Source organism: Lissotriton helveticus, chromosome 10 (genome assembly GCF_964261635.1).
Source record: "Lissotriton helveticus chromosome 10, aLisHel1.1, whole genome shotgun sequence".
NCBI lineage: Eukaryota > Metazoa > Chordata > Amphibia > Caudata > Salamandridae > Lissotriton > Lissotriton helveticus.
The window spans coordinates 6,739,066-6,766,862 of record NC_136071.1 but is presented as its reverse complement, the minus strand read 5'-3'; the positions used below and the strand labels follow the sequence as shown (position 1 = coordinate 6,766,862).

The 27,797-nt window shown below is 57.4% G+C and overlaps 1 protein-coding gene across 3 annotated transcripts in view; it reads left to right on the top strand.

Annotated features, from left to right (window-relative positions):
• The first annotated feature begins 265 nt into the window (after positions 1-265).
• Positions 266-27,797, top strand: part of PLP2 (proteolipid protein 2) — a 61,798-nt gene continuing 34,266 nt past the window's right edge. For 2 of the 3 annotated variants that reach the window (XR_013602036.1, XR_013602035.1), the window contains exon 1: positions 445-602. Coding sequence is in view for 1 of the 3 variants with exons in the window: in XM_078664523.1 (XP_078520649.1) it covers positions 501-602 (102 nt within the window). In the remaining 2 variants the exon portion in view is untranslated. Of the gene's footprint in view, positions 353-383; positions 603-27,797 lie in introns of those variants that run through there. The other variant, XM_078664523.1, reaches the window with a different exon arrangement.

Sequence of the window (27,797 nt, the reverse complement as noted above, 5' to 3'; positions counted from 1 at the left end):
CCCAGTGCCAGCCCCCCCCCCGGGGGTTGCAGGTCTGCTCTGGAGCCCGTGCCAGCCCGCCACTTTCCCCTTCCCAGGCTGCACTGCGGCGAGGGTGTGCCCGCTGTGGGTTGTGGCGCCCTGCCCAGAGGAGGGCCCGCCCCGGGCCCGGTTCAAACCTGCTCCTGTCAGGCAGCTGCCCCCCCCCCCCCTGTGCACGCCCCTCCCTCCCCCACGCACTCACTCTTCACTCCCTCCCGCCGCGCCCATCCAGCTCCTGCTCTGTGCCAGCCGCAGCTCTGGAGACGGGGTGCCCCTGAACCCCCTGTGTGCCACCCTGCACCGCCGTGTGATCCTCGGCACTCCCGGACCCTGCGCTGATCCCTGCTGCCCTCCCAGGACCCCCCTGTGATCCCCGCTCCCCCCGCAGACCCCCGTGTGATCCTCGGCGGACCCTCGGGTGCCACTCGCCACCTCCGGACCCTCCTGTGATCCTCGGCAGACCTCGGTGCCCCCACAGGATGGCGGACACGGGAGAGCGCGGCGGGGGCGCGCCCCAGGGCCTGGAGGCCTTCACCTCCTACCTGAGAAGCACCAAGGGCATGATCCTGGCCATGGAGACGGTGAGTGCCCCGTGGGCAGTGGGCACACTGCCCCCCCCCCCCCCCCCCAGTGCCCAGGGGGCGCAGGGCACGTGCGTGGCAAGACAGGGGGGCACGGGGAGGGCAAGAGACCCCCAATTCAGGGCAGGACGTGGGTGCAATGAATGCACGTGCCCCAGCTGAGGGGTGGAGGGGGGTACGTAGAGTGTAAGTCACCCCCAGTTAGGGGTGCAAGAGGGTACATAGAGTGTAATTCGACCCTAGTTGCATAGAGGGGCGCCTTGCCCGGTCCAGGAGGTGCCACCTGCGGGCCTTGCAGGTTTGGGGCAGACCCCCTGGAGTCTGAGAGCAGGGGGGGGGGAGGTTTCAGGCGAGAGTCTGACGGGGGCAGGGGGGCAGCTGATAGAGACCCGGGCTGGAGGGAAGGCGCTGCCAGTTTGAGAGCCCGCCTCTGCCCTCTGAATCTGGAAGTGGTATTTTAAACACGACGCAGCCTTTCTGAGCCCCCTCTGGCTCAGAGTGACTGGACTTAAAACATTAACAGGAGACCCCCCCCCCCCCCCGCCCTATGCAACAGGGGGTGCCCCCGCCTCTTCCTTGAGCCCCGCCCTCTTTAATGTTTACATGCGTCCCCGGCGTAGGCCCCAACGCTGCGGGTTCACCATCGCCTCCTATGCGGATGACACTCGGCTGACCACCTCTCGCCCACATGACCCCCCCCCATGGCCTCCTCCCTAGGCCTGTAGAGGTCCCATGTGGATACCAGGCAAACGACGTAACATCCTTTCTACTGCTCGCGGCCCGGCCCCTGGGTTTACCATCATCTCCTACGCGCATGTTATGTTATGTTAAATGCACTTATAGAGCGCACGGTTACCCTAGGGTGTCCTGGCTAGGGGTGGGCGTAATTTGCATAGTCGCGCTACGCAAAGCTCCGCGAAACGGTAAAAATTCTCTACAAGCACGCAAACGTTCAGCGAACACGCGGAACTGCTTGTTCCGCCCGTTTGTGGTGCTTTTTTCCTGTTCGCGAATGCTGTTTGCGCGCTCGGGGAGAAATATCACGCGAACACGCATTTTGAAAGCGCGAACAAGCAAAACATTCCGCGAAGCCGTGGAATTTTTGGCAATTCCGTGTTCTCTGCGGAACGCAAAATTACCTACATTTCACACATTCTGCGAGTGGAACGAAATGTACCGCCGAGGCCTAGTCCTGGCGCTAAGCACTGGTTGCTAGGGAGCTAAAGGATGTGTACGACTGGGAGAATGGCCATGTCTTCAGCCGCTTTCTAAAGGAGAGGAGATCCGGGGCGTTCACGGGATGATGCCCTGGAAGCACACGGGATGAAACTCCGGCCTCCCCAATTGACTTTTAAATGCGGGGACTTGAACTTGTTTACCTCCTGTGGAGCGTAACATTCTTCCGGGGACATACCGTTGGAATTTACGCTTAAGGAACTCGGGTCCTGCTCCATTAATGGCCTTGAAGACGGTACACAGTGCCTTAAATCGTACTCTTTGTTTAACCGGCAGCCGGTGCAGTTGCCTCAGCGCTTCTTTTACGGAGACACATTTCGGGGGTTCCTTGCAGCAATCTGGCTGCGGCGTTTTGGGCTAGTTGGAGCTGATTGATAAACTGCTTTTGAGCATTAAGATATCGGCCGTTACCATAGTCCAAGCGCGACATTATGAGGGCCGTTACCACTGTCTTGAGGCGGCTTTCAGACAGGAAGAATCTAATTTCCTTTTAACCCCTCCGGAGCGGTTCCGTCACCAGCCTCAGTCGCGCTGTGCTGGTGACGGAGCGGTTCTGTCACAGCCCACTCGGCGCGCCTGCACGGCGCTGATTTCGCGCCTGCACGGCGCTGATTTCGCGCCTGCACGGCGCTGATTTCGCGCCTGCACGGCGCTGATTTCGTCCGCCTGCACGGCGCTGATTTCGCGCCTGCGCTGGACGTTCCATTGAGCGGGCGGGCCGTGACGGAACCGCTCCGTCACAAGCACAGCGCGCCCGAGGCTCGTGACGGAGCGGTTCTGTCATAAGCATGGGAGCGCCGTGCGGCCCCCCTCCCCGCTAGCGCTGGGGTGAAACTCCCACCGTAGCGAAGGGGTTAATTCTCAGGGCCAGAAAGCAGGCTGAGATCACCATGTGTCATCACGGATGACACTCGGCTCACCACCTCTCGCCCGCAGAACTCCTCGCCTACAGCCTCCAATCTAGGCTTGTAGAGGTCGCCATGTGGATACTAGGCAAACAGGGTAACATCTGTTCTACTGCTCAGTGGCCCGGCCTCCTGGGTTTACCATCATCTCCTATGCGGATGACACTCGGCTCACCCCCCCCCCCCCCTCCCCAATGCCTCCTCTCTGTCCTGTAGAGGTCCCATGTGGATTCTAGGCAAACATCATAACATCTGTTCTCCTGCTCAGGGCCCTGCCCCTGGGTCCACTCCCCTTCCAAGCCTAAGGTCAAGAATCTGGGCCTCTGGTTTGATGAGAAACTCTTTTCAAAACCAAATCACTGCACTTACAGGAAAATGTTTCTGGCTGCAGAAGACTCTAAAAGAATACCTTTCACTTCCTGCAGTTCAGGCCCGGTCTATGGCCTCGGGTGTGCAGGAGGGGGTGGCTGCCCCCGTAAATGTCTCACAGCCGCCTCTGTCCGGCAGGGGTCCCCTGAAGCCGAGACCCTCTTTTGAAGCCTCTGACCACTGCCCGGGGCTCTGCGCGGAGTGTGCCGGGGGCTCTGCGCGGAGTGTGCCGGGGGCTCTGCGCGGAGTGTGCCGGGGGCTCTGTGCGGAGTGTGCCGGGCCGGGGGCTCTGTGCAGAGTGTGCCGGGGGCTCTGTGCAGAGTGTGCCGGGGGCTCTGTGCAGAGTGTGCCGGGGGCTCTGTGCGGAGTGTGCCGGGGGCTCTGTGCAGAGTGTGCCGGGGGCTCTGTGCGGAGTGTGCCGGGCCGGGGGCTCTGTGCAGAGTGTGCCGGGGGCTCTGTGCAGAGTGTGCCGGGGGCTCTGTGCAGAGTGTGCCGGGGGCTCTGTGCGGAGTGTGCCGGGCCGGGGGCTCTGTGCAGAGTGTGCCGGGGGCTCTGTGCGGAGTGTGCCGGGGGCTCTGTGCAGAGTGTGCCGGGTGGCTCTGTGCGGAGTGTGCCGGGGGCTCTGCGCGGAGTGTGCCGGGGGCTCTGCGCGGAGTGTGCCGGGGGCTCTGTGCAGAGTGTGCCGGGGGCTCTGTGCGGAGTGTGCCGGGGGCTCTGTGCGGAGTGTGCCGGGGGCTCTGTGCGGAGTGTGCCGGGGGCTCTGTGCGGAGTGTGCCGGGGGCTCTGTGCGGAGTGTGCCGGGGGCTCTCTGCAGAGTGTGCCGGGGGCTCTGTGCAGAGTGTGCCGGGGGCTCTCTGCGGAGTGTGCCGGGGGCTCTCTGCGGAGTGTGCTGGGGGCTCTGTGCGGAGTGTGCCGGGGGCTCTGTGCGGAGTGTGCCGGGGGCTCTGTGCGGAGTGTGCCGGGGGCTCTGTGCGGAGTGTGCCGGGGGCTCTGTGCGGAGTGTGCCGGGGGCTCTGTGCGGAGTGTGCCGGGGGCTCTGTGCGGAGTGTGCCGGGGGCTCTGTGCGGAGTGTGCCGGGGGCTCTCTGCAGAGTGTGCCGGGGGCTCTCTGCAGAGTGTGCCGGGGCTCTCTGCAGAGTGTGCCGGGGGCTCTGTGCGGAGTGTGCCGGGGGCTCTGTGCGGAGTGTGCCGGGGGCTCTGTGCGGAGTGTGCCGGGGGCTCTGTGCAGAGTGTGCCGGGGGCTCTGTGCAGAGTGTGCCGGGGGCTCTGCGGAGTGTGCCGGGGGCTCTCTGCAGAGTGTGCCGGGGGCTCTCTGCAGAGTGTGCCGGGGGCTCTCTGCAGAGTGTGCCGGGGGCTCTGTGCGGAGTGTGCCGGGGGCTCTGTGCGGAGTGTGCCGGGGGCTCTGTGCAGAGTGTGCCGGGGGCTCTGTGCAGAGTGTGCTGGGGGCTCTGCGGAGTGTGCCGGGGGCTCTGTGCGGAGTGTGCCGGGCCGGGGGCTCTGTGCGGAGTGTGCCGGGCCGGGGGCTCTGTGCGGAGTGTGCCGGGCCGGGGGCTCTCTGCGGAGTGTGCCGGGCCGGGGGCTCTCTGCAGAGTGTGCCGGGGGCTCTCTGCAGAGTGTGCCGGGGGCTCTGTGCAGAGTGTGCCGGGGGCTCTGTGCAGAGTGTGCCGGGGGCTCTCTGCAGAGTGTGCCGGGGCCCCACAGAGTGTGCCGGGGCCCCACAGAGTGTGCCGGGGCCCCACAGAGTGTGCCGGGGGCTCTGTGCAGAGTGTGCCGGGGGCTCTGTGCAGAGTGTGCCGGGGGCTCTGTGCAGAGTGTGCCGGGGGCTCTGTGCAGAGTGTGCCGGGGGCTCTGTGCAGAGTGTGCCGGGGGCTCTGTGCAGAGTGTGCCGGGGGCTCTGTGCAGAGTGTGCCGGGGGCTCTCTGCAGAGTGTGCCGGGGGCTCTGTGCGGAGTGTGCCGGGGGCTCTGTGCAGAGTGTGCCGGGGGCTCTGTGCAGAGTGTGCTGGGGGCTCTGCGGAGTGTGCCGGGGGCTCTGTGCGGAGTGTGCCGGGCCGGGGGCTCTGTGCGGAGTGTGCCGGGCCGGGGGCTCTGTGCGGAGTGTGCCGGGCCGGGGGCTCTGTGCGGAGTGTGCCGGGCCGGGGGCTCTCTGCAGAGTGTGCCGGGGGCTCTCTGCAGAGTGTGCCGGGGGCTCTGTGCAGAGTGTGCCGGGGGCTCTCTGCAGAGTGTGCCGGGGCCCCACAGAGTGTGCCGGGGGCTCTGTGCAGAGTGTGCCGGGGGCTCTGTGCAGAGTGTGCCGGGGGGCTCTCTGCGCAGAGTGTGCCGGGGGGCTCTCTGCGCAGAGTGTGCCGGGGGGCTCTCTGCGCGGAGTGTGCCGGGGGGCTCTGTGCGGAGTGTGCCGGGGGCTCTGTGCGGAGTGTGCCGGGGGCTCTGTGCAGAGTGTGCCGGGGGCTCTGTGCGGAGTGTGCCGGGGGGCTCTCTGCGGAGTGTGCCGGGGCCCCACAGAGTGTGCTGGGGCTCTGCAAAGTGTGCCGGGACACTGCTGAATACGCATGGGTGCTGCGCGGTGTATTGGGGCGCTGCGCAGTGTACCAGCATGCTGTTTAATACACTGGAGGCGCTGCAGACTGTACCAGGTGCTGCTGAATATGAAACAGGCGCTGCGTTGCGTATCGAGTTACAAAACAAAGGGGTGATCCCAGACACGTCACTAGGACCTGGGGGAAGTACTGTACCAGAAAAAATGGTCCCAGTGACACAAACTCAAAAATGTGAAACATACACATCAACAACACCTGTTAATTCAAGTATAAATGATAATGTGCAGATTCAACATTTTATTTCATATTTGAACATTAGATTCTCCTGTTCAAACATCACATTTGTTGAATACAATTATGAACAAGGTGCCCCAGAGGGGAGGAAGGGAAAGATGCCGCAATGTGCGAGTGTGAAGGTAAGTGAGAGAGGGAGGGCAGTGACCAATATATGCATCCAAATCATAAAAAAAGCTGTTCCGGGCTTGTTCCAGGCTAACCTGTTTACAAAACCCCAATACAACTAATTAACTGAGAAATCCTCCTGCCTCAGAAAAGAAAACAGAAAAACTGAATAGAACCCGCCCCGAGTATATAGCCGGGATGGTTCCTCCTCCCGTCCTTCCTCGTCCGGCGCGGGCGAGGAGGAGTGAGGCACAGGGCGAAGGAGGCCAACAACCAATTACAACCCGGAGGCGGAGCCAGCGCCTCCATTGCGACCGCCACACATCAGCCAACCCGTCTCTCTCCTGTCATGCCTGTGCACCGCTGTAAACGGTGAACTCCTCTCCGCTGTGCGGAGTTTTGCTGAACTCCGTGCTCCAAGCGGAGCGCGGAATGGACAAAACTCCGTGAACTCCGCCAGCGGAGCGGAGCTCACCGCCCACCCTCGCAGTGCAGTATGTGCCAGACTCGCCTCTGAATGTGCCAGGAGCGGCAAAGAAAGCGCTGGTTGGGGAGAGGGCTCACATGCCCTCGGGCAGAGGTGGGTTTGTGGTCTTGTGGCCAGGAGTACCGTAGGGTACGAGGGACGCAGAACAATTCAAGCAGTTTCTTCCAGTGACCCCTAGGTGTTGCTTCATGCGCCAAGGGGACTGTTCGGAGTCTCTGGTGCCTCTCTCTGTGCCAGCAGTGCCCCAACAGTGGTGCTGCTAAGTGTTTCACGGGGTCTTTCTCTGTGCCAGCGGTGCCATTAGTGGGTCTCGACACCTCCCCATGTCTCGCAGGAGCCACTCTCTGTGCCTGTGGTGGCCCTAAGTGTGCCTGGCCTCTCTGGCCTCTCCCCTGACACTGGCTGCAGAGCCTGGCCTCTCTGGCCTCTTCCCTGACACTGGCTGCAGAGCCTGGCCTCTCTGGCCTCTCTCCTGTGACACTGGCTGCAGAGCCTGGCCTCTCTCCTGTGACACTGGCTGCAGAGCCTGGCCTCTCCCCTGACACTGGCTGCAGAGCCTGGCCTCTCTGGCCTCTTCCCTGACACTGGCTGCAGAGCCTGGCCTCTCTGGCCTCTTCCCTGACACTGGCTGCAGAGCCTGGCCTCTCTGACCTCTCCCCTGACACTGGCTGCAGAGCCTCGCCTCTCCCCTGACACTGGCTGCAGAGCCTGACCTCTCTCCTGTGACACTGGCTGCAGAGCCTGGCCTCTCTGGCCTCTTCCCTGACACTGGCTGCAGAGCCTGGCCTCTCTGGCCTCTCCCCTGACACTGGCTGCAGAGCCTCGCCTCGCCTCTCCCCTGACACTGGCTGCAGAGCCTGGTCTCTCTGGCCTCTCCCCTGACACTGGCTGCAGAGCCTGGCCTCTCTCTCCTGACACTGGCTGCAGAGCCGGGCCTCTCTGGCCTCTCCCCTGACACTGGCTGCAGAGCCTGGCCTCTCTGGCCTCTCCTGTGACACTGGCTGCAGAGCCTGGCCTCTCCCCCCTGACACTGGCTGCAGAGCCTGGCCTCCCTGGCCTCTCTCCTGACACTGGCTGCAGAGCCTGGCCTCTCTGGCCTCTCCCCTGACACTGGCTGCAGAGCCTGGCCTCTCTGGCCTCTCCTGTGACACTGGCTGCAGAGCCTGGCCTCTCTGGCCTCTCCCCTGACACTGGCTGTAGAGCCTGGCCTCCCTGGCCTCTCCCCTGACACTGGCTGCAGAGCCTGGCCTCTCTCCTGTGACACTAGCTGCAGAGCCTGGCCTCTCCCCTGACACTGGCTGCAGAGCCTGGCCTCTCTGGCCTCTTCCCTGACACTGGCTGCAGAGCCTGGCCTCTCTGGCCTCTCCCCTGACACTGGCTGCAGAGCCTCGCCTCTCCCCTGACACTGGCTGCAGAGCCTGGCCTCTCTCCTGTGACACTGGCTGCAGAGCCTGGCCTCTCCTCTGACACTGGCTGCAGAGCCTGGCCTCTTCCCTGACACTGGCTGCAGAGCCTGGCCTCTCTGGCCTCTCCCCTGACACTGGCTGCAGAGCCTCGCCTCTCCCCTGACACTGGCTGCAGAGCCTGGCCTCTCTCCTGTGACACTGGCTGCAGAGCCTGGCCTCTCTGGCCTCTTCCCTGACACTGGCTGCAGAGCCTGGCCTCTCTGGCCTCTCCCCTGACACTGGCTGCAGAGCCTCGCCTCTCCCCTGACACTGGCTGCAGAGCCTGGCCTCTCCCCCCCTGACACTGGCTGCAGAGCCTGGCCTCTCTGGCCTCTCTCCTGACACTGGCTGCAGAGCCTGGCCTCCCTGGCCTCTCTCCTGACACTGGCTGCAGAGCCTGGTCTCTCTGGCCTCTCTCCTGACACTGGCTGCAGAGCCTGGTCTCTCTGGCCTCTCTCCTGACACTGGCTGCAGAGCCTGGCCTCTCTGGCCTCTCCTGTGACACTGGCTGCAGAGCCTGGCCTCTCCCCCCTGACACTGGCTGCAGAGCCTGGCCTCCCTGGCCTCTCTCCTGACACTGGCTGCAGAGCCTGGCCTCCCTGGCCTCTCTCCTGACACTGGCTGCAGAGCCTGGCCTCTCTGGCCTCTCCCCTGACACTGGCTGCAGAGCCTGGCCTCTCCTGTGACACTGGCTGCAGAGCCTGGCCTCTCTGGCCTCTCCCCTGACACTGGCTGCAGAGCCTGGCCTCTCCCCTGACACTGGCTGCAGAGCCTGGCCTCTCTGGCCTCTCCCCTGACACTGGCTGCAGAGCCTGGCCTCTCTGGCCTCTCTCCTCTGACACTGGCTGCTGAGCCTGGCCTCTCTGGCTTCTCTCCTGACACTGGCTGCAGAGCCTGCCCTCTCTCCTGTGACACTGGCTGCAGAGCCTGGCCTCTCCCCTGACACTGGCTGCAGAGCCTGGCCTCTCTGGCTTCTCTCCTGACACTGGCTGCAGAGCCTGCCCTCTCTCCTGTGACACTGGCTGCAGAGCCTGGCCTCTCTGGCCTCTCCCCTGACACTGGCTGCAGAGCCTGGCCTCTCTCCTGTGACACTGGCTGCAGAGCCTGGCCTATCTGGCCTCTCCCCTGACACTGGCTGTAGAGCCTGGCCTCCCTGGCCTCTCCCCTGACACTGGCTGCAGAGCCTGGCCTCCCTGGCCTCTCCCCTGACACTGGCTGCAGAGCCTGGCCTCTCTCCTGTGACACTGGCTGCAGAGCCTGGCCTCTCTGGCCTCTCCCCTGACACTGGCTGCAGAGCCTGGCCTCTCCCCTGACACTGGCTGCAGAGCCTGGCCTCTCTGGCCTCTCCCCTGACACTGGCTGCAGAGCCTGGCCTCCCTGGCCTCTCTCCTCTGACACTGGCTGCTGAGCCTGGCCTCTCTGGCTTCTCTCCTGACACTGGCTGCAGAGCCTGCCCTCTCTCCTGTGACACTGGCTGCAGAGCCTGGCCTCTCTGGCCTCTCCCCTGACACTGGCTGCAGAGCCTGGCCTCTCTGGCTTCTCTCCTGACACTGGCTGCAGAGCCTGCCCTCTCTCCTGTGACACTGGCTGCAGAGCCTGGCCTCTCCCCTGACACTGGCTGCAGAGCCTGGCCTCTCTGGCCTCTCCCGCCTCTCCCCTGACACTGGCTGTAGAGCCTGGCCTCTCTCTCCTGACACTGGCTGCAGAGCCGGGCCTCTCTGGCCTCTCTCCTGACACTGACTGTAGAGCCTGGCCTCTCTGGCCTCTCCCCTGACACTGGCTGCAGAGCCTGGCCTCTCTCCTCTGACACTGGCTGTTGAGCCTGGCCTCTCTGACCTCTCTCCCCTGACACTGGCTGCAGAGCCTGGCCTCTCTGGCCTCTCCCCTGACACTGGCTGCAGAGCCTGGTCTCTCTGGCTCTCCCCTGACACTGGCTGCAGAGCCTGGCCTCTCTGGCCTCTCCCCTGACACTGGCTGCAGAGCCTGGCCCCTCTCCCCTGACACTGGCTGTAGAGCCTGGCCTCTCTCCCCTGACACTGGCTGCAGAGCCTGGCCTCTCTGGCCTCTCCCCTGACACTGGCTGCAGAGCCTGGTCTCTCTGGCCTCTCTCCTGTGACACTGACTGCAGAGCCTGGCCTCTCCTGTGACACTGGCTGCAGAGCCTGGCCTCTCTGGCCTCTCCCCTGACACTGGCTGCAGAGCCTGGCCCCTCTCCCCTGACACTGGCTGCAGAGCCTGGTCTCTCTGGCCTCTCCTGTGACACTGGCTGCAGAGCCTGGCCTCTCTGGCCTCTCTCCTGTGACACTGGCTGCAGAGCCTGGCCTCCCTGGCCTCTCTCCTGTGCCACTGGCCGCAGAGCCTGGCCTCCCTGGCCTCTCTCCTGACACTGGCTGCAGAGCCTGGCCTCCCTGGCCTCTCTCCTGACACTGGCTGCAGAGCCTGGCCTCTCTCCTCTGACACTGGCTGCAGAGCCTGGCCTCTCTCCTCTGACACTGGCTGCAGAGCCTGGCCTCTCTCCTCTGACACAGGCTGCAGAGCCTGGCCTCTCTCCTCTGACACTGGCTGCAGAACCTGGCCTCTCTGGCCTCTCCCCTGACACTGGCTGCAGAGCCCGGCCTCTCTGGCCTCTCCCCTGACACTGGCTGCAGAGCCTGGCCTCTCTGGCCTCTCTCCTCTGACACTGGCTGCAGAGCCTGGCTTCTCTCCTGTGACACTGGCTGCGGAGCCTGGACTCTCTGGCCTCTCTCCCCTGACACTGGCTGCAGAGCCTGGCCTCTCTCCCCTGACACTGGCTGCAGAGCCTGGCCTCTCTGGCCTCTCCTCTGACACTGGCTGTAGAGCCTGGCCTCTCTCCTGACACTGGCTGCAGAGCCTGGCCTCTCTGGCCTCTCTCCTCTGACACTGGCTGCTGAGCCTGGCCTCTCTGGCCTCTCCTCTGACACTGGCTGCAGAGCCTGGCCTCTCTGGCCTCTCTCCCCTGACACTGGCTGCAGAGCCTGGCCTCTCTGGCCTCTCCTCTGACACTGGTTGCAGAGCCTGGCCTCTCCTCTGACACTGGCTGTAGAGCCTGGCCTCTCCCCTGACACTGGCTGCAGAGCCTGGCCTCTCTTTTGACACTGGCTGCAGAGCCTGGCCTCTCTGGGCCTCTCCTCTGACACTGGCTGCAGAGCCTGGCCTCTCCTCTGACACTGGCTGCAGAGCCTCGCCTCTCTGGCCTCTCTTTTGACACTGGCTGCAGAGTCTGGCCTCTCTGGCCTCTCTCCTCTGACACTGGCTGCAGGGCCTCTCTCCCCTGACGACACTGGCTGCTGAGCCTGGCCTCTCTGGCCTCTTCCCCTGACACTGGCTGCAGAGCCTGGCCTCTCTCCCCTGACACTGGCTGCTGAGCCTGGCCTCTCTGGCCTCTCCTCTGACACTGGCTGCAGAGCCTGGCCTCTCTCCTGACACTGGCTGCAGAGCCTGGCCTCTCTGGCCTCTCTCCTGACACTGGCTGCAGAGCCTGGCCTCTCTCCTGACACTGGCTGCAGAGCCTGGCCTCTCTCCTCTGACACTGGCTGCAGAGCCTGGCCTCTCTCCTCTGACACTGGCTGCAGAGCCTGGCCTCTCTCCTGACACTGGCTGCAGAGCCTGGCCTCTCTGGCCTCTCCCCTGACACTGGCTGCAGAGCCTGGCCTCTCTGGCCTCTCTCCTCTGACACTGGCTGCAGAGCCTGGCTTCTCTCCTGACACTGGCTGCAGAGCCTGGCCTCTCTCCCCTGACACTGGCTGCAGAGCCTGGCCTCTCTGGCCTCTCCCCTGACACTGGCTGCAGAGCCTGGCCTCTCTGGCCTCTCTCCTCTGACACTGGCTGCAGAGCCTGGCCTCCCTCCTGACACTGGCTGCAGAGCCTGGCCTCTCTGGCCTCCCTCCTGACACTGGCTGCAGAGCCTGGCCTCCCTCCTGACACTGGCTGCAGAGCCTGGCCTCTCTCCCCTGACACTGGCTGCAGAGCCTGGCCTCTCTGGCCTCTCCTCTGACACTGGCTGTAGAGCCTGGCCTCTCTCCTGACACTGGCTGCAGAGCCTGGCCTCTCTGGCCTCTCTCCTCTGACACTGGCTGCCGAGCCTGGCCTCTCTGGCCTCTCCTCTGACACTGGCTGCAGAGCCTGGCCTCTCTGGCCTCTCTCCCCTGACACTGGCTGCAGAGCCTGGCCTCTCTGGCCTCTCCCCTGACACTGGCTGCAGAGCCTGGCCTCTCTGGCCTCTCTTTTGACACTGGCTGCAGAGCCTGGCCTCTCTGGGCCTCTCCTCTGACACTGGCTGCAGAGCCTGGCCTCTCCTCGGACACTGGCTGCAGAGCCTCGCCTCTCTGGCCTCTCTTTTGACACTGGCTGCAGAGCCTGGCCTCTCTCCTGACACTGGCTGCAGAGCCTCGCCTCTCTGGCCTCTCTTTTGACACTGGCTGCAGAGCCTGGCCTCTCCACTGACCCTGGCTGCAGAGTCTGGCCTCTCTGGCCTCTCTTTTGACACTGGCTGCAGAGCCTAGCCTCTCTGGTCTCTCCTCTGACACTGGCTGCAGAGCCTGGCCTCTCTCCTCTGACACTGGCTGCAGAGCCTGGCCTCTCTCCTCTGACACTGGCTGCAGAGCCTGGCCTCTCTCCCCTGACACTGGCTGCTGAGCCTGGCCTCTCTCCCCTGACACTGGCTGCTGAGCCTGGCCTCTCTGGCCTCTCCCCTGACACTGGCTGCAGAGCCTGGCCTCTCTCCCCTGACACTGGCTGCTGAGCCTGGCCTCTCTGGCCTCTCCTCTGACCCTGGCTGCAGAGCCTGGCCTCTCTCCCCTGACACTGGCTGCTGAGCCTGGCCTCTCTCCTGACACTGGCTGCAGAGCCTGGCCTCTCTCCCCTGACACTGGCTGCAGAGCCTAGCCTCTCTGGTCTCTCCACTGACACTGGCTGCAGAGCCTAGCCTCTCTGGTCTCTCCACTGACACTGGCTGCAGAGCCTGGCCTCTCTGGCCTCTCTCCCCTGACACTGGCTGCAGAGCCTGGCCTCTCTGGCCTCTCCCCTGACACTGGCTGCAGAGCCTGGCCTCTCTGGCCTCTCCCCTGACACTGGCTGCAGAGCCTGGCCTCTCCCCTGACACTGGCTGTAGAGCCTGGCCTCTCTGGCCTCTCCCCTGACACTGGCTGCAGAGCCTGGCCTCTCTGGCCTCTCCCCTGACACTGGCTGCAGAGCCTGGCCTCTCTGGCCTCTCCCCTGACACTGGCTGCTGAGCCTGGCCTCTCTGGCCTCTTCCCCCTGACACTGGCTGCTGAGCCTGGCCTCTCTGGCCTCTCTCCCCTGACACTGGCTGCTGAGCCTGGCCTCTCTCCCCTGACACTGGCTGCTGAGCCTGGCCTCTCTCCCCTGACACTGGCTGCAGAGCCTGGCCTCCCTGGGCCTCTCTCCCCTGACACTGGCTGCTGAGCCTGGCCTCTCTGGCCTCTCCTGACACTGGCTGCAGAGCCTGGCCTCTCTGGCCCCTCCCCTGACACTGGCTGCTGAGCCTGGCCTCTCTGGCCCCTCCCCTGACACTGGCTGCTGAGCCTGGCCTCTCTGGCCCCTCCCCTGACACTGGCTGCAGAGCCTGGCCTCTCTGGCCTCTTCCCCCTCAGCCTGAAGTCCTCCTTCTCTCCTCCCTCCATCCAGTGATTCATTTCTGCTCCCACCCCCTCCTTCTATATATACATCCATGTGAATATATTTTTCCGTGCTGCTGCTGGAGACAGGAGTGTGTGTTTTGTCTTTGGGTTTCACAGCCTCCTGCATGGCTGTGGACGGCGCCTCTGAGCCCCCACGGCTCTGTCAAAGCCCCTCGGCTCTCCCACAGGCTGCACTGGGACCCCCACCCTCTGCCAGAGCTCCCCAGACCTGCAGCCCCTGCCGTGAATCCCTCCTTCACAAGGCCAGTCTGAGGGTCCTCAGGCCTCCTTCTGTTGGAGTCTCCTGGCTGCAGCAGTCAGGGCCTCACACCAGCAGAGGGGAAACAAAGGCTGCACCAGCAGAGGGGAAACAAAGGCTCACACCAGCAGAGGGGAAACAAAGGCTCACACCAGCAGAGGGGAAACAAAGGCTGCACCAGCAGAGGGGAAACAAAGGCTCACACCATCAGAGGGGAAACAGAGGCTCACACCAGCAGAGGGGAAACAAAGGCTCACACCAGCAGAGGGGAAACAAAGGCTGCACCAGCAGAGGGGAAACAAAGGCTCACACCAGCAGAGGGGAAACAAAGGCTCACACCAGCAGAGGGGAAACAAAGGCTGCACCAGCAGAGGGGAAACAAAGGCTCACACCATCAGAGGGGAAACAGAGGCTCACACCAGCAGAGGGGAAACAAAGGCTCACACCAGCAGAGGGGAAACAAAGGCTGCACCAGCAGAGGGGAAACAAAGGCTCACACCAGCAGAGGGGAAACAAAGGCTCACACCAGCAGAGGGGAAACAAAGGCTGCACCAGCAGAGGGGAAACAAAGGCTCACACCAGCAGAGGGGAAACAAAGGCTCACACCAGCAGAGGGGAAACAAAGGCTCACACCATCAGAGGGGAAACAGAGGCTCACACCAGCAGAGGGGAAACAAAGGCTCACACCAGCAGAGGGGAAACAAAGGCTCACACAAGCAGAGGGGAAACAAAGGCTCACACCAGCAGAGGGGAAACAAAGGCTCGCACCAGCAGAGGGGAAACAAAGGCTCACACCAGCAGAGGGGAAACAAAGGCTCACACCATCAGAGGGGAAACAGAGGCTCACACCAGCAGAGGGGAAACAAAGGCTCACACCAGCAGAGGGGAAACAAAGGCTCACACCAGCAGAGGGGAAACAAAGGCTGCACCAGCAGAGGGGAAACAAAGGCTCGCACCAGCAGAGGGGAAACAAAGGCTCGCACCAGCAGAGGGGAAACAAAGGCTCACACCAGCAGAGGGGAAACAAAGGCTCACACCATCAGAGGGGAAACAGAGGCTCACACCAGCAGAGGGGAAACAAAGGCTCACACCAGCAGAGGGGAAACAAAGGCTCACACAAGCAGAGGGGAAACAAAGGCTCACACCAGCAGAGGGGAAACAAAGGCTCGCACCAGCAGAGGGGAAACAAAGGCTGCACCTTGTTTGCACTTCACACACACTTAGGAGAGGCAGCTTTGCACTTTGTTCTGTCCCTGTTTAGGAGATTTGCCTGCCTTGTAAGAAGTCAGATGTGTTGGTCTTTCCCGGTATTTACACAAAGCAAACTGCATTTATACAGAGCTTAAAGCCCCCGAGGAGGCCTTGAAATAATTTAAGTACCACTATGTGTTCGTGTGTAGCCCTACTCATCCCAATGCAGGGTGTCGGGGCGCTTTACATCACACGTACATATTACATATACAATAATCATATACGTTTGTAAATGAATGTACAGGATGTGTTACATAAAACAGCGGGGGTTACAAGGTGTAGAAGTCACACATCACCTTCCATAGCTCACTGAGCTATAATACAACTGCAAGTAACACAAGGTTCTCTGTGTTCAAAGCAGTAACCCACTTAGCTATCTGCATAACATGAAATCTGTCATTTGCATGTTCCAGGATGTGCTTTGCATGAGACACATTAATCCTCTGTGCAAAACTGAGGCCAACACTGATCTTTCCAGCAAGTGCACTAACCTCCAGAGTTATCTTACAATCATTATTCACCGAGATTTACTGAGAACACACAGTTCTCTGCTACAGATGCCTTAACCCCTTAAGATACTTAAAATACAATCTTTGCAACCAATTAAGCCGAACAGATTCACTGTCAGTTTTCTATGTCATTACAATGTCCTCGTAGGGAGAAAGGGGTGTCATTACTACATCTTCGTAGGAGGAAGCGGGTCTTATTACTGTGTCCTCGTAGGAGGAGTGGTGGGGGTTTGTCATTACTATTAGGCCTGGGCTACTCTCGCAGAGTTTGCATCGCAACGCAACAGCGTGCTACGCAAATTGCGCGTAGCACAGTGCAAAAACGCGTAGCGTAGCATAGCTGGCATTTATGCTTGCTCGCGTTACTCAACGTCAAGTTGGCGACCATGAGCGAGCGAAATCAACATCCCCGGTGTGACTTTTTCCTCGTTCGCGATCGGCAACATCAAGTTGCCGATCGCGAGTGTGGAAAATAAACCTCCTGGCGAGTTTCACAACGCGGGGAGGTCAGGTTTCTCATTGCGAGTGGTTGCTACCGCGCGCGATGAGAAACTACCAGTCCGCATTGAGAAAGCTGCCGCTCGAGTACAAATCTACTCGAGTGGCAGAAAACGACCGCTTGCACTGTGCATGGTGCCGTCGCAATGATTGCACAGTGTGGACAAGCATCCGGCACTGTGCAATCATTGTGAACAGCATTTTCCTACCGCACTACACAGTTCGCGTGGCTACGCGTAGCGCGACATAGTTAAAAGTGCACGTAGCGTGACTACGCGAACTACGCCCAGGGTTAATTATTATGTCTTCTTAGGAGGATGGGCAGTGTCATTACTATGTCCTCATAGGTGGAGGGGTCTCTTCAGAGGGGTCTGGCACATGAAAAGAGATGAGATTGAGACTCAGTGAGAGGAAAGTGGGTGCGTATTGTGTGACTGGTACCCTGAAATGTTCCGTGTCTAAAAAGTGCAGCTTGTGCCATTATCCGGGTTACTGGATCTGTGCGGTCAATTATTCAGCCCTGCCACCAAATTAAGTGGCAGGGCTGAATAATTTATATTGCAAGGAAATGCAAATTATGAGGCATAATGCAGCACAATTTGTGACAGTATACGTTCGTCATTTTTGCAGGTTAACACTGTCTGGTTAAAGATTTCACTTTATTAGCACAATTTAAACTCCCAAATACAGCAATACGCAACTGAAGGGTGAACAGTCAACGTGTGAGAAGCGCCTTCCGCTGCTCAGCAACGCGTTGCCACATTTTTTGTAACGTTTGATCCTTTTGAGCTAGAAAGGATTTTTTTGTTAAAATCTACAAATTATGGTTTATGTGACAAATGAGGAAAATCCATAATTATGCAAAATGCGCTGCAGAACCGCGTAATTCCAGTGTCTGTGGGCATTATCAATAAACCGACAGAAAACATGAAACTTAAAACTGAAATCAAAATGGGGAATAACCACCCGACAAACCCACAGCAGAAACAAAGCACCTGCCTCGGCTGAAGTAGGTATCCACTATTACATCGAAGTCGCTGCCAACTGTAATAGTTGGTTTCTTGAGCCTGTCATCAGAATTTACTCAAAGGTCTAGAAGAAAGTGCCCCGCAACAGGATGTGAAAACCATGATCCTCTTGAACACGGCCTGAGAGGGCAGGATTTCTAGACCTCCTGGCAGTAAGGACTTTGTCAATGTGCCAACACAAGACAGAAATACCATGGGGTTGAAACAACTGCACAACCCACCGAGCAGTGATAGAAATGCACACTCAAGAACACTAGGAAACAATAGACCTAGTTTAAAGCTTTATTTTAGAATCATATCCTAGTGCACACAATATGAGTATAAACTATAATAAAAATAAATAGACTAGTAGCTGCAATGATGACTAGTAGTGTGAACATAAGTAAGAATTCCATCATTTTGACTTTTTAGCGTTATAATAACTCCCCCCTTGTATCTTTGGCTCACTCAGCTAAACTCTGCCACAAATGAAAAGACTTACTCGAGCTCCAAAGATGGTTCACACTCATACCTGCTTCCAACAATGAAGTTACCGTTCAATAAAATCGCATTATCTGCGGTTCTCATTCAGGCTGGGAGGAAGGCTGATAGCCCCCGGCAAGTGAAGGCTGAAAGAGCCCCCGCTAGCCCTCAACGGGGGTAGGGTGAAACGACTCTCCGAGCCCTGTCTCGTCTCCGACTCCTGGCAAGAAGTCACACTCTGGCCGTCCTACACTCTACCAAACTTTTATAACATTATCTGACCCCTGTTGAATATTTTAGAATAAACAATTAGCAGAAAGCGGCCTGACGCTCTTTCGCTTATTTTCATTCTGCGTATCTGTGCTCTTTGTTCAATAATAATTCATGAGAAATTAATGCAATTATCCATTGTAATGAAACCGTGTCCACAACTCAGCAATGATTATTTTAGAACCAAATGGAGCACATACTAACTACTGTGCATATGTTCATATAGGTTCGGTTATCACGGTGCGAGGAACAGGGACATTAAACAAACACGCGCTCTATATTTGCCATTCATAGGTAAATGATTAACGGATGCAGCTTGCAAAGGGGACACCTTGAAGAGAAAAGACATTATATTTATTCCAGTGTGTTGTCGGCCATTACTAGGTCCTTGTTCGCTGCTTCATCCATTCTCTGACATCAGAGGACTGATGGGATGGGGCGATTAGGAGGAATTCCATTTTTTGAGCATTTAGTTAGACGTGGTTGTGCGTCAACCAGTTTTGAGTTTTTGAAGAGTTGGGTTTAGAAACCAGATATCTTCAGAGGAAGATAGTTTCAAGTAGGGTTTGGTGTCGTTGGCATACGTTTGATGCAGGTGATGTGTCGGAGAGCGCATCGAACCCCGAGGGCCCGCTAGTGTGACGGGTGGATAATTGGAAAGGGACTGATTAACCTTGAATTATTTTGTTCTGTTCTGGAGGTAAGAGGTGAACCAATTCAGGACAGACCCAGAGAGCCCCATCCAACTTTCCAGTAATTCTAGGAGGCTGCCGTGTTTAACCGTGTCAAAAGCGGACGATAGGTCAAGGTGGACTAGCAGGTGGGATTCATTTAGATCCATCACTTCTAGCCATCGTCTCCAATGTGCCTGCGAGCCGCTTCAGTGCTACAACCCCGTCGGAAGCCAGGTTGGAACTGGTCTAATAGTTGGAATTGTTCTATGGCTAGCTGAGAGGGCACACACTTCTCCAAGTGCTTCTCCGGGGTCGGGATGTTACTGATTAGTCTGAAGTTGTTGGGGTCCGCCTGTTCTGCCATCGGTTTCTTCAAAATAGGAGTAACCTGTCCAGACTTTACCACAAAGCGTTATTTTTGGGGTAATGCCCAGAAAGGGGTGCGAGCTCAGTGATACGAGGTGTGGGGAGGTTGAGATCTGGAGAGTCCGGAAGGTGCTACATTGCTGTCCTCAGTTCAGTTTCAATTTTTAGGTCTCGCCTAGGTACAGCTTGCGCTGTCTCTTCGAGACATGCTGTATTCAGCTATGGACTTGAAGCTCCACCCACTTTCCGCCCATCTTTTTTTTTTAATTGGCTCCTGTCCCTGTCCTTTGTAAATGGTGGCTTTTCATTGGTCAATAGTCTTAGTAGTCCCTCCTTAGTACCGCCTCTTCTCATCTTGTAACCTCCCATGAGGACTCCCCCATGTTACATGTGCTATTACTTGGAAGGCTTTAATTACAGCCTCTGAGAACAATTTTGTTAAATTATTTTCTCCTGCCTGCTGTTGGAGGCAGAACTCGGTCTCTCGCACTGCTTTCCTTTTTTTCTTTCATCGCACGGCACGCCTCAGCTGATCTAGTTGCTGCCGGGCCTCTGGTTTACTTGTGGCGCCGAATGCAGCCGCATGTTTTTTTCCTTCTATTTATTAACTTTTTTGTTTTTACAGTGCACCATGATGCACTTTCACTTTAATGGCAGCGGTGCCCCTTTCTTTAAACATGGCTCACCGAATTTACCTCCATAAACAAATATATATATATATATATATATATATATATATATATATATATATATATATATATATATATATATATATATATATATATATATATTTTTTACAAGCGGCCCATTGCGCGCTTTCACTTTAATGGGTGCTGCGCCCCTTTCTTTAGTCACGGCTCGTCTAAAGAAAGGTACGCGGCCGCTATTAAAGTGGAAGCACGGAATGGGGTGCTTGTACATTGAAAAAATTAGTTTGTCAACTTGATGAGGAACAAATGTTTTTGTTGTTGTTGTAAAAGTGTGCCATGCCGCGCTTTCACTTTAAAGGCAGACATGCCACTTTCTTTAGACGTTCACTTTGCCACTGGATTCAAGCAAGCCGGGCCGAAGACGGCTGGAATGCCAGAAACCGGTCCTCGGAACCTTGTTTCCGGTCCAGGGAAGGCATGGCTTGGCAGTTCGGGCTTTACTGTTCCCATGAGGCACAGGGTCAGACTGATTTGCATATGGCCATGTCTGAACTGGGGTGGTGGAGTGGGCTAAAGGACGGTGATGGATTAAACCCAGATCTGTTGACTGGGTGTGAGTGTTTGATTGGATCAGATGCTCCGTCCATCACCACCCCTTTTGTACCGCTTTTGGCCGCCATAAGTGTGGCAGGGTATGCTCAGACGTGAGTCCCTTGCTCACTTTGCCACTGGATTCAAGCAAGCTGGGCTGAAGACGGCTGGAATGCCAGAAACCGGTCCTCGGAAGCTTGTTTCCGGTCCAGGGAAGGCATGGCTTGGCAGTTCGGGCTGGACTGTTCCCATGAGGCACAGGGTCAGACTGATTTGCATATAGCCATGTCTGAACTGGGGTGGCAGAGTGGGCTAAAGAACGGTGATGGATTAAACCCAGATCTGTTGACTGGGTGTGAGTGTTTGATTGATTCAGATGCTCCGTCCATCACCACCCCCATTTGTACCGCTTTCTTTAGACGCGGCTCGTCTAAAGAAAGGGGTGCGGCCACCATTAAAGTACGTCATGGTATTGTTGTATGGTCAGTGGGCTCATGGACGTCCAACGTCTCAACAGGCGGGGGCAAGAGGTTGTTGCTGATGGCTGTCGGATCTTTCGAGTTAATATTTCTTGAGCTCCTTTTCCAGTGTTTAGGTTTCTTGAGTTGAGCCTTGCTGGTTTCCACCAGGTCAGTGATGATGACGTGATGAAGTGGTGGTCGGTCCGATCACCGGGGACTATAGGTTAGAGTAGAATGGCATCGACCTTAGCTATGATTAGATCTAAGGTCGCACCCTTATTGTGTGTAGGACTGTCACAAACCTGGACCAGTTTGAGGTCATCTAAGGAGGTTTTAAGGCTGCTCACTGCAGAGTCATTCTGTCATTCCAGTGGAGGGTGAAATCTCCCAGGAAGGTGTGGCTGCCATGTTGTCCAGCGTTGGTTGAGGTGATTTCCATAATTTGTTCTAAGAATGTGACGTTATCTCCTGGCGGATGGTAGAGCGCATGCAGTTTGCATAACGTCCTGTTGTCGCTAGCGACATCAATGCATAGGTATTTGCATGAGGACAGAGCAGCGGCTTGTGGATGTTTCACTGAGAGACCGCTGCGATGTATGCAGGCGATACCTCCACCTGGCCTGTGGGGTCGATCTGATCTTATGATGTCATGATCGTGAGGAACTGTAAGCCAAGGATAGGTGCGGAGGAATCATTTAGCCAAGTTTCAGTCAGAATTAAGTGGTCGAGTTCATGTGTAAGGGTAAGGTCAGCGATATCCGCTGCGTGCCGTACGGCTGATCTGCAGTTGAGTAGCGTGCATTTCAGGTGAGATATGGTGTCCGCTGAGGTAGTCTGGGTGACGCCGAGGTAGTCTGGGTGACGCCGAGGTAGTCTGGGTGACGCCGAGGTAGTCTGGGTGACGCCGAGGTAGTCTGGGTGACGCCGAGGTAGTCTGGGTGACGCCGAGGTAGTCTGGGTGACGCCGAGGTATTCTGGGTGACGCCGAGGTATTCTGGGTGTCCGCTGCGGTAGTCTGGGTGACGCTGCGGTAGTCTGGGTGACGCTGCGGTAGTCTGGGTGACGCTGAGGTATTCTGGGTGACGCTGAGGTATTCTGGGTGACGCTGAGGTATTCTGGGTGACGCTGAGGTATTCTGGGTGACGCGGAGGTAGTCTGGGTGACGCGGAGGTAGTCTGGGTGACGCGGAGGTAGTCTGGGTGACGCGGAGGTAGTCTGGGTGACGCTGAGGTAGTCTGGGTGACGGTAACTCGCATGAGGTTGGAGTTATTAACAGCTCTGGAGCTGGTCCCAGGTTTCCTTGTGGGTTCGCAGGAATGGTTTGGGTTTGTTCCAGAATGTCTGTGCTGCCAGAGGATGTGGAATTATGAGAGGAGGGGGAGGAGGGAGTGAATGTCTGTCTAAAGGGCCGGGTGGGGTCATGGAGGCAGGGTCTGGTTCTCCATCTCAGGTGGGGGTCTCTGGGATTGTAGAGATCCTAGGGGGAGGCGGGGGTAGTGGATTGCGCATTGCTCTGCCTGTTCTTCCCAGGAGTCATGTTGCACCATGATTGTTCCTCAGCTTGAAGGTGATGCTTCTGAGGCGTTGTAAGTCTACCTGAAGGTCTTGTAAGTCGAGAGTAATTTCTTGAAACATAATGAGGGGTCGTTGGCATTCCTACGTCTTCGTAGGAGGAGGTCCGTCTTGAGAGGTGTCTTGAATGTGAGACGGCTGGTTTGAGACGTAGGGAGGATTGCTGCCTCACTCTGTGGCCTCAGGCCGCTTGTTCCAGTTCCAGGCCTTCATGATATAACCCAATGCATTGTGGGCCTTGTAGTCCGGGCTTGCCGACAAACACGGACTTTTACTGGGAAAGCCTGGCCAGGACACGGAGTTCCTGACACGGAGCGAGGTGCCCCCCCCCCGCCCCCCCAAAAAAACAACATAAAGCGCAACATTACACACAATGAATATTTCTTAAATCTAAACCGCTACATAAGGTGGCAATGAATGTGTTTGTCTTGCATAGAAGGACCGCAGCAGCGCCCTGTATGAACGGATCCCCAGAGTGAAGCGCACGCCGTGTGACCCTCGGCAGAGAACAGGCCTGCGCCTGCGCACTCCTTGTGATAATAAAGGTGCGCCGCTTTTATTCTGCCTGCGGCGGTTTTACACCGTGACTGCTGCTCTCAGCAGGGACTGCTCTCTGCTCAGCACACATCTGTACAGCACACAGATGTGTGCGAGGAGGCAGTCGCAGTGTATTGTACAGATGTGTGCGAGGAGGCAGTCGCAGTGTATTGTACAGATGTGTGCGAGGAGGCAGTCGCAGTGTATTGTACAGATGTGTACTGTACACAGTGTACTGTACATATGTGTGCTACACAGTGTACTGTACAGGTGTGTGCTGTACACATGTGTGCTGTGCAGATGTGTGCTGTACAGTGTACTGTACAGATGTGTACTGTACAGATGTGTGCTGCTGTGCGTGCCCCAGGAGCAGGCAGACACAGTGTACTGTACAGATGTGTGCTGCTGTGCGTGCCCCGGGAGCAGGCAGACAATGTACTGTACAGATGTGCTGTGCAGTGTACTGTACAGATGTGTGCTGTGCACAGTGTACTGTACAGACGTGCTGTACACAGTATTGTACAGTACAGATGTGTGTTGTGCGTACCGTACAGATGTGTGCGAGGAGGCAGGCACAGTGTACTGTACATATGTGTGCTGTACACAGTGTACTGTACAGGTGTGTGCTGTACACGTGTGCTGTGCAGATGTGTGCTGTACAGTGTACTGTACAGATGTGTACTGTACAGATGTGTGCTGCTGTGCGTGCCCCAGGAGCAGGCAGACACAGTGTACTGTACAGATGTGTGCTGTACAGATGTGTGCTGCTGTGCGTGCCCCGGGAGCAGGCAGACAATGTACTGTACAGATGTGCTGTGCAGTGTACTGTACAGATGTGTGCTGTGCACAGTGTACTGTACAGACGTGCTGTACACAGTATTGTACAGTACAGATGTGTGTTGTGCGTACCGTACAGATGTGTGCGAGGAGGCAGGCACAGTGTACTGTACAGATGTGTGCTGTACAGTGTACTGTACAGATGTGTGCTGTACACAGTGTACTGTACAGATGTGTGCTGTACACAGTGTACTGTACAGATGTGTGCTGCTGTGCGTGCCCCGGGAGCAGGCAGACAGTGTACTGTACAGATGTGTGCTGTACAGATGTGTGCTGTGCGTGCCGCACAGATGTGTGTGAGGAGGCAGACACAGTGTACTGCACAGATGTGTGCTGTGCGTGCTGTACAGATGTGTGCTGTGCAGATGTGCAGATGTGTGCTGTACAGTGTGCTGTACAGATGTGTGCTGCTGTGCGTGCCCCGGGAGCAGCAGAGCTCAGACTTCAGGCCTTTCAAGGAGATGGAAAGTTCCCGGGTGTGTCTGGGCCTGCCCCCTCTTGACACAACGGCTCATTGAGTGAACATGAATGCACAGGCAGAGAGGCCCGGTGAAAGGAGGGGGAGGCCTCTCCGCTGCTGGGCTGCAGCACTTTTAACATGTGGAGTTTGTGAAGCTGCTGTTCCGGTGCCAGGCCGCTAGGTGCAGCGTCGCTGGCTCCAGGTGGAAGATTTGGCGCTGTTGCATTGTTCGCATGGGCGTCTGCAGACATTTTTCCAGGGGGGGCAAAATGTTAACGTCATCACCATCCTCCGACATGATGTGTGCCAGGTGGGGCGCAGGAGGAGCCATGGGGGGCAGGAAGCAGGCCGCATATGATCTCATACACCATAGGGTTGTTGTGCCACAGCCATCTCTTTGTTTTGTGGGACCCCAAAATCCATACCCGCCCTGAACCCTAAAATTACCCCCTAGAACCCCAAAACCCATACCCACCCTGAACCCTAAAATTATGCCCCTGGCACCCCAAAACCCATATCCACCCTTAACCCTAAAATTACCCCCCCCCCCCAAACTCATACCCACCCTAAACCCTAAAATTACCCCCTGGCACCCATAACCCATACCCGCCCTGACCCCTAAAATTGTCCCCCTGGCACCCCAAGACCCATATTCACCCTGAACCCTAAAATGAACTCCCCTGGCACCCTAAACCCCATACCCACCCTGACCCCTAAAATTGTCCCTCTGGCACCCCAAAATCCATACCCACCCTGAACCCTAAAATTACCCACCTGGGACCACAAAACCCATACCCACCTTGAACCCTTAAATTATCCCCCTGGCACCCCAATCCCTAACCCACCCTGAACCTTAAAATGACTCCCGAGCACCCTAAAACACACACCCACCCTGAACCTTAAAGTTACCCCCTGGCACCACAAAAGCTGGACACTACATTCTGATTGTGTATCGTGCCGTCTCCCTGCTCAGGAGGATCTGCTCGCCCTGGTCCGGGTCTGCTCGCCCTGGCCCTGTTCTGCTCGCCCTGGCCCTGTTCTGCTCGCCCTGGTCCTGTTCTGCTCGCCCTGGCCTGGTTCTGCTCGCCCTGGTCCGGCTCGGCTCGCCCTGGCCCTGTTCTGCTCGCCCTGGTCCTGTTCTGCTCGCCCTGGTCCTGTTCTGCTCGCCCTGGCCTGGTTCTGCTCGCCCTGGTCCGGCTCGGCTCGCCCTGGTCCGGTTCCGCTCGCCCTTCTCTGGAGCTGTTCTGCCTGCCCTGTCCCTCTTCCGGACCCACCGAGCCTGCCTCCGTGCACACTGCCTGGACCTACTCTGTCTGGCCTGGTTATTTCTCCTTTGGACCTGCTGTCTTAACTGGTGGACTTAGGACACAGGTCTCCCTTCTCTGAAGCTGCTCTCCCTCACCCAGACCCCCCACTCCCCCTCCACTTGCTCTCTCATCTTCCTTCTTCCCTACTTCTCGGTCTTTCCCCACTGCTTCTCTCTCTTTATCTCCCCCCTTCTTCGTTCACTCTCACCCCCCACCGTATCCGTCTTCCCGATCCCACCAAGTCTTCCTCTGTCGCCCCTCTCTCTTCCTCCTCCTCATGTCGGTGATAAGGAGCCCGGGGCCCTCTCTGAAAATGTGAGCCGGAGGTGACGTTAAGTGTGAAAGCACCGAGGTGTGAACCTGGAGAAGAGGTGGGGGAGGGGGTGGGCGGCAGGTAGAGGGTCAAAGGGGGCACTGGCTCTCAGAGAGGTGAGAAGGGACGGGGAGCAGCCTGAGGACAAGAACAACACCAGAGCAAGAGGCAGACGCTCCGCGGGGAGCCTGGTGGTGTAAAATGAAGAAACACTTCTTAGCACAACAAAGCAGCCGAAGGGCGCCTTTCACTAGAGCCAAGAACCTGACCCATCACAAACAAACAGCAGCCACCGGAGAAACCAGCAGTGTCATGAAAACAACAAAGGACGGACAGACGACTGCCGCCGAAACCTGGAAGTACAACTTACACCTTTAACAAAAGGCAATTCCTGATGCAAGCACCACATGGCAGAACACAATAAATATATAAATCTCCCTCCATGCACACCTGAGAGTGAATAAAAAGATGAGCAGCAAACTAAGGCAGTGACTGACAGACACTAAGCATGGGCGTCCGCCGGGGGGGCAAGGAGGGACGCTCCAGTGGAGGGCAAGCGCCCCTCCTTGCCCCCCCTGCACACGCCCATGATTGTTAGTAGGTCCTTGTCTGCTTAGAGTCGGATTATTTGACCTTTGGACAGTTCTAACAGACTTGAGCGCCATGTTTGTCTGACCCGTTGTCGAGCAATGAGACTTAGGTTTGTCCCTGGTTGTCTTGGTTGTTCCAACACTCTTTGGAGCAGGGGTATCGGTGGGAGAGCGTATGCCAATGTCCCTGATCAAAATAGTGACCGGGCACTCCCCTTTGACCGGTGGTGATGAAACTTGGAGGCAAAGAACCGGCATTTCTTGCCCTGTATTGTCACAAACAGGTCTATCTCTGGGGTCCCCCAGAGTTTGAGGATGCGTTGTGTTGTCTTGTGCTTCAGTTCCCACTCGAGGGAACAGTTGTTCTGCCTGCTCAGCGGATCTGCGGTTGTGTTGTCCACTCCCGGTAGGTGTACTGTTTGCAGGCTGATATCTTGAGGTACTGCCTAGTGGCAGATCTGTTGTCTTAGTGGAAATGACTGCGCCCCTCCCTGTTTGTTGAGGTAGAACATTGTGGTGGTGTTGTCTGGTTGAATCAAGACCGTCCTCTTGCGGATGTGTTTCTGGACCGCTTTCAATGCCAGGAGGGCTGTTTCCATCTCCAGGTAATTGATGTGTTTTACGGAGTCGAGGGCGTTCCACGGCCTCCTATCTTCCGTTGTTGGAAGTGGGCTCACATCCGTTGAGGGACGCGTCTGTAGTGGTCGTCACAGAAGGAGTTGCGTTCCTGAAGGGTCTGCCCTGTGTTATGTTGTTGGACGCCCACCATAGTATCTCCGCTTGCAGCTTGTGCGTAACAACCACTAGATCCTCTCAACTCCCTGTGGCTTGTGACCAGTTGTGGTGAGCCGTTCCTGGAAGGGGCCCAAATGTAGGGGGGGATGAGTGGGGTGCATGACGCCCTCATGCCCGTAGGTTTCATGACTCTCCTCACCGTCCGAGACTGACCCTTCCGGTAGAGCGAGCTTTCTTCTTTGATGACCTGTATCCTCTTGCGTAGGGTAAGCTTCGGCGAGTTTTGAGTTGAGTCTTCCACCTAAGGATGTTTTTAGGTCTCGCCTGTCAATGCACATGCGCATTGAGCAGAGCGAGACTATGGGGGCTTAAACAAAGCTTACCTACAGTGGCGATTCACTGGCGATTTGATGAAGTGCATGTGCACTTTTAACTCAATGCGCAAGCGCAATTAGTTAAAATGCGCGTGCACAGCATCAAATCGTCAGCTTAGTGCCGCCAGCAGCTCTTCCCGCTCCGCCCCCTGCTGCATCAAAGGCTTGGCGCTCTGCCTCAGCCCAGCCATTCTCCTCCCCTAATTACCCCCTGCTGCATCAAAGGCTTTTTCACGGCCGGCCGTGCTTTCAGTTTCACGGCTGGCCGGCCGTGTCTCCTTTTCTTCTTCTTTTTTTTTTTTTTTTTTTTTTTAATCCGATGTTGATAATAACGATATCTGCTTGCTTTGCTTTATAACACTAATTTTATTTTAGCTCATCGCAGTGTGTTCACACTTCTATCGATGTTTCAC